Source organism: Hippoglossus hippoglossus, chromosome 8 (assembly GCF_009819705.1).
Source record: "Hippoglossus hippoglossus isolate fHipHip1 chromosome 8, fHipHip1.pri, whole genome shotgun sequence".
Lineage (NCBI taxonomy): Eukaryota > Metazoa > Chordata > Actinopteri > Pleuronectiformes > Pleuronectidae > Hippoglossus > Hippoglossus hippoglossus.
The window spans coordinates 12,016,582-12,029,430 of NC_047158.1; the positions used below are offsets into that span (position 1 = coordinate 12,016,582).

The 12,849-nt window shown below is 43.5% G+C and overlaps 1 protein-coding gene across 1 annotated transcript; it reads right to left on the reverse strand.

Moving 5' to 3' along the window:
• Window positions 1–41: 41 nt before the first annotated feature.
• On the reverse strand, window positions 42–12,539 carry iqck (IQ motif containing K). Its single transcript, XM_034592176.1, has 10 exons — window positions 12,397–12,539; window positions 12,188–12,315; window positions 11,719–11,821; window positions 10,994–11,091; window positions 10,765–10,817; window positions 10,555–10,632; window positions 10,174–10,258; window positions 3,994–4,105; window positions 275–438; window positions 42–204 (listed from the first exon to the last, which is right to left on the reverse strand). The coding sequence occupies exons 1-9, from the start codon at window positions 12,446–12,448 to the stop codon at window positions 281–283; spliced, it is 867 nt and encodes a 288-aa protein (XP_034448067.1). The 5' UTR covers window positions 12,449–12,539; the 3' UTR covers window positions 42–204; window positions 275–280.
• Between the last annotated feature and the right edge of the window lie 310 nt (window positions 12,540–12,849).

Here is a 12,849-nt window from a genome sequence, read left to right on the forward strand (position 1 = left end):
CCTGCTTCGCCATATCCAGCTGCCTGCAGACGGTTTTTCGAAGCTTGATTGACTTATTACTTGGTGAGTTGTACATCAACCTAACAGACTTTAATCGCCTTTACATGCCACAAAACCCTGCACACAGAGCAAATGATTTCTGTTAAAAGTACCACGCGTCTAGCTCAGTTTGTGATGTCTGAGAAACGACGGGGACACTGCAGTCAGGGATTCGTCACCGGGCGCAGCTACAGACACAGAAATTATTCAGTGGTTGTGTGGAGGCCATGTCTTCCACGCTTTATAGGCTGGGGGTCAGCCACTCACCAGCCTCAGGGGTCATCTGGGTGGTGGGGGTGTGGACCACAGTGCTCTGGGGGGTGGGGGAAACCACTTGGATGGACACATCCGAGTTACCAGGCTGGGGGCTTTCTGGAAGATCTGTCATAGCTGAGCCCACTGCGGACAAACAAGAAGTGCATCTTTAATTTGACTAAGTATGTGACTGTAAAATGACTTTTGTTTTAAGCACTAAATGTTGCAAATGGTTAAAAATGTGTATGACACATTTTTGAGAATTCTGCTGCACTCTGCTCTCCACTGGGGAAAACAGTTTGGTGCATTAAAAAAAGAAAACCCTTAAAAAATTAAAAGCTTAGTCCTCAAGTGCTCTACCAAAACATGAACATGAGGCTTCTTTTGTCAAATTTCACTGACTTTATTTTGCACAGATTTGTATTTTGAGAAAAATCCAGAATTGAAACTCTTAGACTTGCATTCGATTATAATCTGAGCATCCTGTTTTTGGTATGATCCTAATGTCTAAAGGCCTAAACAATTTGTCTAAATGTACCATAAAGTGTTTTTCCAAATTATAATTGATAGCTAAAGTGGCGTGGGCTGAAAAACAACCAGTTACTGACACTTACTCACTGTGGCAGCTGCAGAGCTATTGTGGTGACCTTGTTGTTGTTGGCCAGTAAAAGACAAAGGCTTTGACATTAGGTATGTGGAGCTATGATGAATAGGCTGCTATATTTGACCAGTCGTTCCACAACAAGAGCCATCAACAGATTATAAGCATGGTAGTGAAATGTGTTGTGCAATATTTACACAGTGATGACTGGGGTTGTGTCTCTGAGGTGCATCAATAGTATATGAAGCACCAACATCTGGACCATTGACTGTAAATAAAGATGGATGACATGTCTCCACTTCCTCCTACTAACCAGAAATAAAGCCAAAATATCCTGCATGCTAACGCTGCTATCTCGCCCATTTGTAGCCAGAGTCTGTGCAGTAGTGATCGGGGGATGGAGCTGCAGTAAGGAGGTCCCGCTCATATACGGATGCGACCAGTCTTGAGTCAGGCTCAGCTGTCAATCATGACGTTTGACCCCATTTATATAGCATCGAATAACTAATTAAAACCACTCACTTGGACAAACATTGCTGTTAAAAAAAATGACAGAGAAAAATGTATTTCACGTGTACCTTGACTTGCAATTTGGTCCATGTCTCATCCACTAACATGGAGGAGGCAGGATTTGACGACCTATACTGATTGACGCTTCCCATTTGGGGAGCAGTCATGTTGTCCAACCTTATATCCAGACTATGATCAGGACCAGTGAAGCCTCTTAGTACTTTTCTTTACGATCTAAAATGTATTTTTCCTGATTCACATACAACGACCTTTAAAACCACGACGCTGTAGATCTTTATAATAAAGGAGGAAGATATTTAAAATGCAGAGTGCAACTTGTACCAGACAGGAGACTCATTTACTGCAGCTAACACATTAACTGTCAAATGATTTTTTTGTTTAATGACATACTATTGGCAGCAACGTGAATTGCTAATTGGTTACACATACGCTGACTCACTTTCATTACCATTAGGAAGAAAAGGTGTTTGCCAGGCGAGCTTACTACTCTGTTTGAACAGTGCTTGCACTGATGGTAAACATCCACCATGTCAAGCTGCAGTCAAGGACAGTTGTACAGTGATTCATGAGCTGTTGAGAGCTGCACCTGTCCAATGAGCCGTGGCCTTTTGACCTTAGAGTATCATTGAGGTTTTTCACTCTGGGTTACTTTGCTCTTTGCCTGATTGTTGTTCTCTCCATCTCTGACGAATTCTGATTCCAATCTGTGACACGTGAAATGGCACGCTGCTCTCCTCGGGTCAAATGAGACAAGTGCAGCTGTTGCTGGATCGACTGAAAGAGCGCGTATACAGTGAGGAGGGGGCTTCTCCAAATAAGCCCTCACTCTCAATCTCTCCACCTCTGTCTGTCCCAAGCATGGGTCATTTATCTGTCAGCTGCTGGAGGGCACGGCTTGCTTCATTGCATCCAAAACAACAGCAAGCAAAACAGCAAACAAACTGCAACCTCAGCACCAATCTCCTCCCCTCCATGCTTCTGTCTCACACATTTCTGGTTCTCTCCCATTCTCATCCATTGAAGAGGTCAGAAAATGGCTTCTATTCAGAACAACAGTCTGGGCAGACTCTCTTTTACACTTACACGCCCTCTTACAAACACACACAAGCACATACAGACATACATCCGCAGGCCCCCTGCTAGAATGTCAGGTCAGCAGAAGTGCTGCAGTTTCAGTAGCAGCAGCTAGCAGCGGCAGCTCTGTGTGGCTGTGGCACCCCGGTGGAAGAATGTTCGTCAGCCTGCCGTGGCTGCAGTGAGGCCTTTGTTGTGTGGAATGTGTCAGTGTGAAACAAACCTGCGTTTATGACAGTGTTGTCAATTGTTCGTGTGCAACAAAAACAGAGATGCTACCATGACTGGCTCGGTGGTGGACGCTGGAGTGCTTGTGTTTGTCATTGGCTGTTTGCACATTAATTGATATCCTCTCATTACAGGAAGCTCACAAAGTGTTTCCCAACCTGCTTGTGACTGACATACTAACGCAGCAGTGTCAGATGGGCTGAAACACCCATTATTTAATAAAACAGTCGTCTGAGGAGAGTTCTTATTTCCCCCACATAGAACTCGTTCAGTGCAAAGAACAGTAAATTATCAGGCCACTGTGGCACAGAATTCCTTTTTTTTTTTTTGTGAAAGAAGAAAGTAAAAATTAAAGCAACATTATGTAAGAATTTTACCTTAAAAACTAATAAGGGGGAATATTGCCTCTTTCATTGCCCCTCCATACCACGTAGGCCTGTTTTTACACTGTATCAGGCCCACTCCTATTTTAAAGTCATTTCTTTAAGACAGTTGATGCACCTACAATTAAATGAAATTCATATTTTTACAAATTAGCTGAGTTTGGCCAACGTTTGTTCATGCATTTTCTAAAACTATAAAAAATACACTGTGTGTGTGTGTGTGTGTGTCTCTCACGCTCTTTGAGCCCTAATCCCAGTCAGTGACACTGGACATGGGTCTGCATTCTCAGCTGCTCTACTCTGTCCTTCATGTGTGCACACGGTACACACAAACCCACAATCATACTTTATCCTTTCATACATCTCTCTGCCTTCATCCCCCCTTACCTCTCTGCTCTGTATTTCCTCCCTTTCGTGTCCCCAGCCAAGATCCGTGGCTCTATCTGTCACAAAAACGCAACCTGAGCCCTGCAGACGTTTTCTTTCGCGCCTCAGCCTGTAATTTTCTCTCTCTTCCTCCCACTCTCTCCCCTTGTCACTGTCTCTGTCCCTGGCCTCATTCTCTCTCTGCATCACTGTTCTCGCAATCCTTATCTCACTGCCATGTTGGGTTAGGGTTGGCTATATATCTGCAGTGTCTGTGTGTGCCTGAGAATGTATTGTGCACAATGTAATACATACGCGTATCTGTGTAAATGTGGATAGTACTTTATAGGTTGACATCTATGCATTTATCTTGGTGTGCTGCCCGCCTATCTGCAGCTGTTGTCGGCCACAGGAAAAAAGTCAAGATCAATGATATTGTGTTGCTGGCAAGCGTGAGGCATTTGGTTGTACTGCATGCGTGTGTGCGTGTGCGTGTGTGTGTGTGTAGGCCCTCACCTCTGCGTTCTTGCTTGGCCCAGAACTGCTTGACAGTTTTGGCAATGTCGTGGCTCTCTCTCAGTTGTTTTTGCCACTGGCGCAGCTCCTGCACATCTGGCCGCGCTCTGATCTATAACACACACACACACACACACCCACACACACACACACCCACACCCACACACCCACACACACACACACACACACGAATGAATCCAGATAAGCCAACATCATCAATAACTTAATTAAATTGCAAGCGGACCAGTACTATGACACCAGAAGTGGCCCATGATATGTGTGTATCTCTTTGTCTCATTAACTTGTGCAGTGGTTCAACTGGGAGAGTGGCTTATTTACTGGAGACACCACAACTTCCATGCCTCTAATTGATGAAATCTTTATTTCACACTGACGACAACGAGGTGAAACAAAAAAAACACTTTACTTTCCCAGAAACTTCCACCTGGGGTCTAAGCACCAAAGTATATTCCTCTCATCATGATTTCCTTCTTTTCATTTGTCTACAAGTCTCTCCTGACTGAAGCATTATCTCTTTTACTAGTTTATTTCACCATAATATTTCAAGGTGTGTGCTGCTGCCTCTCATTTGTTTAATTGGTGATTTTCACATGAAGCTATTTATAGCTGATATCAAACTTATAATTTATAATTAACTTATAATATTATAATCCTCATTATTATGGTTTTAATAGGAGGGACGTGATGAATTGATGCTTTAATTTTGCTGCTACACTGTTGCATAACATTGCTGAAAACAATACTGCGGCCTGTGAGAGTGTTATGTAAATGTAATGAGCTGTAGAACTAGGCCTCCTTCTCTTTCCTTTTCCCCCTCCTTTTGTTCACTGGTCAACTCTTGTGTTCCCTCTCTTCCCCTTCAGCACTCAGGTGTGCCTCTCCTCAGATACGTGCTCTCATACCAACACCCCATTCCCGAGCACGTCAACCCTCTACACACACTCTGCTCTCCTCCCCACTCTGTATTCTCTTCCAGCTCCCCTCTCCCCGATCTGCGTCTCCTCCAGCTCCTCCCTCTCCATTCGACCCCAGCATTTTCCCATGAGTTCCCGCTTGTGTGGCGGCAATAGTGTTGCTATTAGTCGTGGATAGGAAAGTGGGCCTGTTACATATGCCTGGTGATGGGTTGAGGAGTGAAGAGCTCCAATTGTTAATTCACGGGATGTCACAGCGCCGCAACAGGCCCTCTGCTGATGGGAGCAAACTATAGAAATGGAAATAAGGGGTGTGATGGGGGTGGGGGGGCTCTGGAGTCAGCCTTGTTTCCTTACCATTGCCTGAGTGTGTTTTCTTGAGTCCGTGCAGCCATTTCTACTCTGTGTCACTCCTGTTGTTGTGCTGCAAAAACCTACACCCTCCAGATTTAAACTCCTTGATTTTGTTGTCGTCAGTGTCTAAATGACGGAAATATTTGGTAATTGTGGAACGATGCTTTGAAATGTGTCCCACACTGTTCTTAGAAAGCTGTCTCTGTGAACACACAAGCTTTCCACAGGACGTTGACAGTTTCTGTGTGATAGCAAGAAACGAAGAGCTGGGATCAGTGTGTGTGTGTGTGTGTGTGTGTGTGTGTGTGTGTGTGTGTGTGTGTGTGTGTGTGTGTGTGTGTGTTAGTGTGTGTGAGCATTATGAATCCTGTCTGTGTGCATCAGCACTGCTGATTAGCAGAGGCTATTGTTTTGACTGTGTGCATGAAGATGGCCTGAGACTCTCTATGTTGAATACATCGGAGAATATCTAGGACAACAAATTATATATTTTCTCATCCATTCACTAAAAATAAAGAAATCTAAATTATATGAACCTTTGATGATAAAATATCTTGTTGCTATATTCGTCTGTAACACTGCACACATGACAGGGTCTGTTTCAGAGTCAGTCCTCTTATGCGGTGTGTATGCATGAAGCTTAGGATTAGAGTGGTTCGAAAAATTAGCAAGGCATTGTAAGCCCGTATGCAATCACACGCATATTTGACATGCACGTGCTGTAAAATCACACAGCAGCACGGAACACTAAGAAGAGGGACTCTATCCTCCTCTGTCTCTCAAAGCCCACACCATCAGCAGCACAAGCACAACCCCCTACACTCAACAGCCACACAGAAACACAAACTGTGCACAGCATGCCCTCGTCACCCTCTCTGACACACACACACACACACACACACACACACACACACACACACACACACACACACACACACACACACACACACACACACACACACACACACACACTTCAATCCCACTGCACAGCCTTTCTAGCTGCTTCCCTTTTTGTGCAAAAGCTGCCTGTGAGACTGAGCTCCTCGCCCAGTCCCACACTCTGCAGCAGCACAATGGCTTCTGTTCAAGGGGACTCGCTGCAGTCGCATTAACCAGCCACAAGGACAGGCTGCATGAAGCCACAGCCACCGTGTACTTTAGCTACCCTTCCCTTGTTGGTTGATTCTCCCATCAAGGTTTGACCAGCCACTAATCCAGTGATCTGATTCTGTGGACCCATTAGTGGTTACACTCTAACCCTACTGTCCTTTGTAAGAGCACTTAAAAGGTAAACAACAATGAAAATAGTCTCTGTAGTCCAGATGGAAGGGGGTATTAGATGAATACCCGTGTAGGCCCTTCTATCGGATTCTGCACCAGGATGCCCCGGCAGACCCTCTGCAGGAGGGGGCAGTGAGGACGAGCAGAGCCAGCGGTTACTGGATGTCCTGAGTGCCTGTGACATATTTTCTGCATGAATGCCACTGCATGTGACCTGTCACTGACTTAACACTGGACCTGAATCCAAGCCATTCCTTTATCTCTGCCCTCAGATCATTCAGCTGGAATCACAGACCTACTTCTGCTGTTGACTGTACAGCTCTTTGTGTGCGTGTGTCTGTGTGTGAGTGTGTGTAGGATTCTTCCGATCAGCTCTATTAGTTTATGTCAAGTGAAATACCATTCAGTGCTCTCAGTGCCCCACTTCTTAACAATAGCTGGGCCTGCTCGTCCAAGAGCACTTTCCTCAGACATAGACAGAGTGTGCCAGGACTGATAATATCGTCAAAATGACTTCAAAAAGCTAAATTAAACAGTAAACCTATAACTTACTTGTCTTTAGTTACCATTAGAACCAAACTATCAATGTCATCATCTACATTAGAGTATCCGAAACACAAAACCATCCGAAACCACACACACACACACAGAGAGCAAGACACAAGACACTTGGCTTGACCGGAATGTGATTTATTAAGTGAGGGTAGACAATAGCCAAGATGTGGTCAACCACAGTGTGTGTGCTTGTGTGCTGAATGAATCTGCAGGAGACAGTGGAAATGAGTATGATAAAAAGCCCTACTTGACCACGACTCCCATAATATTGACAGTCTAATTGTAATCCCTGTTTATTACACAGCTACCACATTACTCCAACTCAGCTGACTAGACCTGAGAAGTCTCACTGATCCGTGAAGTGTGTGTGTGTTTATGTGTGCTTGTGTGTGTCTGTGCATGTACATACTGCATGTGTGAATTACAGCAGCAGGCATGGATGAATGGATTAGAGTGTAAAGGAGATTATGTAATATGTTCAGACAGAGCAACTCTTCATAGTTCTACGTAAAATGAAACAAGAGACAATCGCATTGGGTCGCAGATGTTAACTAGTGTGTGTGTGTGTGTGTGTGAGTTTGTATCTGTGTGTGTGTACCATCTTTACCGCTGCTCTTCTCCAGACCAAGTCCTCAATATGTTTGGATGAAAGAGATTAATAATGGAGGGATAAAACTCTACTAAAATACCCTCCTTCCTTGTCTCCTGACCCTGAGTCTGTCAGTCTTTCTAACACACACACACACACACATATTTGCACACATACACATGCACCCACTGCAGTCAGCGCTGCGTCAGGCAGGTTATATAACATCACACAGTGTAAGAATGAGGGGGGGGGGGGAGAAGGTGCATTGAGGGAGGCAGAAGAGAACAGAGTATATTGATAAAAGTAGAGCTGTGCAATTTTCAGCATAATTATTAATTACTATCATTATAGCTACATGTTAGAATATTTGGGGTTAGGGTTCAAAAACTAATATTAATCATTGAGCCAAATGTGTTTTTTGTGTTTATCTTTAGCAAAATCCCATAATCCTATTATACTCTTGTAAAACCCTCGAAAATATTCTCAAGTACTTAAAAACATCACACTGCGACAGATTATGGTGAAATGTAACATGTTGTTGTTCACTTAAACGTGAAATCGTCGAACAATACTGCGCATTAAGAGTTTACACTGGGAGAGAAAACATGACAATATTGAATTGTCACATGCTGTTTGCAAACACGTATGTTCACATTCTCTACTGGCGACGGAAACCCACAGACACAAACAACATTACACACATATACATACACACAGGAGCAAGTGAGATTGTGCTGATGCCCTCGTCTCTGCTCTGTCAATTGAAATACCATTCAGTGCTCTCAGTGCCCCACTTCTTAACAATGACTGGGCCTGCTCGCCAAGAGCACTTTCCTCAGACATGCTGGGAGTGCAACTGGACTGATAATATCGTCGAAATGACTTCACAAAGCTAAATTAAACATTAAACCTATAACTTACTAGTCCGTAGTTACCATTAGAACCAAAATATCAATGTCATCATCTACATTAAAGTATCTAAAACACACATTTTACAAGATTTGGCTGCAAATAATAGAGAGACAAAATGTAAAGCTCATAATGATGAAAATGATGCCCCCTCATATGGTGTCATGATGACAAAAACCATCAGTGCTGCACAGCTGATTGCGCTGATGCCCTCGTCTCTGCTCTGTTGCCCACTGGGCTGCAGCGCCTGTCAGGAGCCTGCCTCAGTGTCTACCCAAAATAACAAAGTAACTCCACCCTGTGTATCTTAAATAAGTCATGTTCCTCTGCACGGCCAAGTCTCAACTCAGGAACCTGATTGTGCTGCATTCACAGCCCCCCAGTGTCTTTTGGATTTTGCTAATTCTGCATTTTCTCATTCTGCATCTTGCCGAATTGCTACACTAAGGCCACTCTGCAACACCGTCCGTCCATCCATCGATCCGGAAATGTTCCAAACACACCCTGAGCTTTATCCTTTCCAGATATACCTCCCATTCTCTCATTTATGACTCTTCCAGGCTGTGTCTCTCGCTCTCTCTTTTTAACAAATCCCTTGGGGGGGCCTGGCTGCAGTGCTATCAGTGGCCCAACTGAGCCTCTCTTAGTTCAAAGTAAACACAGAGCGAAGTGACAGGCAGCTGACTCCCTGCTGCCACCTTGTGTGTGCAGAGGTCAATTAGATTTTGTGTCGTTAAAGGGGAAAAAAGAGGAAGTGTTGCCCCCTGCTGGTGTACAAATGGTCCACATCTGGATACGTGCAAATTTGTGCAAATCTCGTCATGCACACACACACCCACCAATTCAATTGCATACAAAAAAAACTATTTTCAGACCATTAATGGCACCTTACAGCACAGCAGGCCTCTTTTCCACTAATTAAAAGTATACAACTTAATCATCCCACAAGCATGAAGGTTATGAAATAATAAAAAGCTTCTGGTGAGACAAATAAAAACATAACCCCCCCGCTTGCATCCTTTACACGACAAGAGACCGGGTTTATCTGTGTGCGGAGAAACTGCGGCTGATTTCCTCTGGTAGTGTCTGTGTAGGTCTATTTATATCGCAGTACAGACCATGATGCCCATACAGGAGGGAATTAAACCGCGGCATCACTGATGACATAATCAAGCTGCTGAATGAAATTGCAGTCCCTGTGGAAGAGGGGGTTTTCAGCAGGAGAGAATTATACAACATCATCCCACTGTAGGCGCATGCACACACAGGAGGGCGCCTATACGTGCGGTAATTGCAGGTCTCCATCATGCTTCGGACATAAAAATCCATTTCCGCAGTATAGCTCCTTAATTTGAGAAGTTTGGGAGGTGGTAATTAAACCAGGGAATCCCAGCTAAAGGTATGTGTAAATATATAACCATTGTGACGTAGTATGCATCCAGGTAGAAGAAACATTTTTGTATTTTCTTCCGGACTATTATTTTGAAATTGAGTTATTGGGGTTTGCCTTTGTCAAAAAAGTGTAAAAACCATTTTGCTGAGTCATGTCCAGTGTACCTTGTATCCCCTCCAGAAAGCCTGAATGAGCAGAGCAGCCTGGTCCTCAGTGAGCAGCAGAAACAGAGGGATGGGACGTCTGGGACTTGAAATAATAGGAGAAAGAAAATTAGAAACCTTGTGACAGACAGAGACAAGACAGGCAGCATGTCGAGATACATATTTACAGCACGTTTCTGTGAATGTTAAAATAAAAATGATACATTTATGTTTTGCACAATTAATCCCCTGGAGATTGGATTATATAACCCGGTGAGAAAAGAGAAAGAGAGACATTTTCAAACAAAAGAGTTTCATTTCTTGGTAAATAGTGAGTTTGCAGGTAACAGCTAAAGCACGTGTCTGTGTGTCAGACAGGTGACCGGCTGAGGAGTCACTCACTGCATGCTGAGCCAGTCCTTGACAAAGGGGATGTCACACATGTTCACCGGGGGCTGTCCTTGTCTGCGGCGGTTGTGGCTGAGGGAAGAGTGAGAGAGACACGACACATGACACGACCACCATTTTTCACACACAGCACTTACAACCGGACCTTGGAGAGAATCTACTGTGGAGTGAAGAGAGAGTTGTTAAAGGAGGTGAGGGTCTTACTTGTACAGCCACTCAGTTAGGAAGTCACACGGGTTGAATGCTGTCACTTTCCTCTGCAACACAACAGAAGGTGATCAATGCCGTGCAACATTGGCCATATTGTAAGATTTCTATCCTTCAGTGCAACCAAAGATTTCAATTCCTTACATTCTAAGTCAGTGGTCATTTAACAATATCAAATGCCTGTAGGTGGAAAATTCGTTGGGTGTTGATCATGTGAAATTCAAACCTGGAAACAGCCGTGTTTCTGAGCTTCTCTCAACAAAGCCTCCAATCCAGGCAACAACACTGGAAACACCTCCCTCTCAATGAAGCGTGTGACAGGACCTGACACACACACACACACACACACACACACACAATGTACAGACCAGGATGTGATAAATATTTGTGTATAAGCAAAGTATCAACTCAACCCCCGTTTTAGTTTTGAAATCAAATTAAGTTTTGATTGAGGTCAGTTGCTTACGGCGCCTCATCAAATTGCTTTAATTCTTCCTGTGTACTTTCTGTGTACTTTACAGTAAAAGCCTGCAACCACTAATACATTTAATCATGAATACATCTGACTGTTTGTATGGAATGTCTGAAAATAGAAAAAATACACATCATTATTCCATCACATATTATTTTAATTTGTCTGTAACTGTTAAAAACTGGGAAAATATTTAGATTTGAGAAGTTGGTAGCAGATGATTTTTGGCATCTTCTTTTACAAAATTACTTTAAAATGAGGCTGGGCGATATGGATATATATAATTTTGCTCCTGAGTGAAGGTTGTGGTTTTTTTAATATAGTTTTATTGCCCAGACCCAATTTAAACACAGTAATTGATCAATTTTCTTTCAGTCAATAAAGCAGTCCAGCTGTAGAGTATGGGTTGGGTTTGGGGAACCTGAGGGAACCTGCAGTGAAGTGGAGGTCAACACCAGGGCCTCCTTGGAGGTTCTTACTTTGGAATTGTGGAGGTGATGTCCCCTCTGCTGAGTTACCAGCGAAACCAGCGTGGGAGAGAAGCGAGTCACAGTCTCTACGAGGGTCATCGTCCTCAGACACCTAATCAATCAATCAATCAAATTTTATTCATGTTCACAAATCACAATTTGTTTCATAGGGTTTTACAAGGTGTGATCATCCTCTGTTCTGAACCCTCAACAAGTGTAAAGAATATTAATATATTAATATTAACAGGGGGAAAACGTAGAAACGTCCGAGAGACACATGTAACTGAGAACATCAGCAAAACAACAGTTTGTAACATAATGGGAAAGTGTGTCAAGTATTTGTGCATAAGAAAATGTCTGATAGAGATGAAGGGAGCTACAATGACAAATGAACTGAGGAGTTATTGTCAGTAATGGTGGAGGATGTGAGTATTGTACATCAAGCTTGTTGTAACTGTAAATGAAACCAGGGGCTGACCTTGGCTGTGCTGAGTCCATGCAAGACTGTAGACTTTGTGCTGTCGCTGTACTGGGAGAACTGGGAGCCCACTGAGCCGCCGTGTGTCCACTCAGCACCGGGATAACGGGGCTGCTCCGCTTCACACTCTCCAAAACACACAGAGTCAACGTAAAGTTTCGTGTTTTTAAACTTCAAAGCCACAACTCACCCAACAACCACCAGCTTACCTTCACAAACCTGTTGCCACAGGGATTTCACTGCGCCGGTTGTCTTCGCCATTATTCCGCTCGTTTCCTCCTCCCCTGGTCGTCAAGGACGGGATGGTTGCCAAGGAAGTAGTTGTTGTTGTGCCACGTGGGCAACCAACTTCCGGTGTAAACAAAAGTCGGATTTTCAACTTCCAAGTAGAAAGAAATGAAAAAGTAAATGACGCACACAGGTTTTCTTATGATCACAGCATTACTATAGCGTTACTATTTGGATAATACGAAGTTAAATATATGGCGGTAGTTTTCTTAAATAGACGATTCCTTAGTCTTCACAATAACAAACCCAGAGAATAATACCCATGTGAGCGTTTTTCCTAAAGAAATATAATAGATGCGTTCGTTTGCACTTATTTGCTTTGTTAATGAATGTCCTGTGAAAGAGGGGCAGGTTATATAAGATAATTCTTCTTT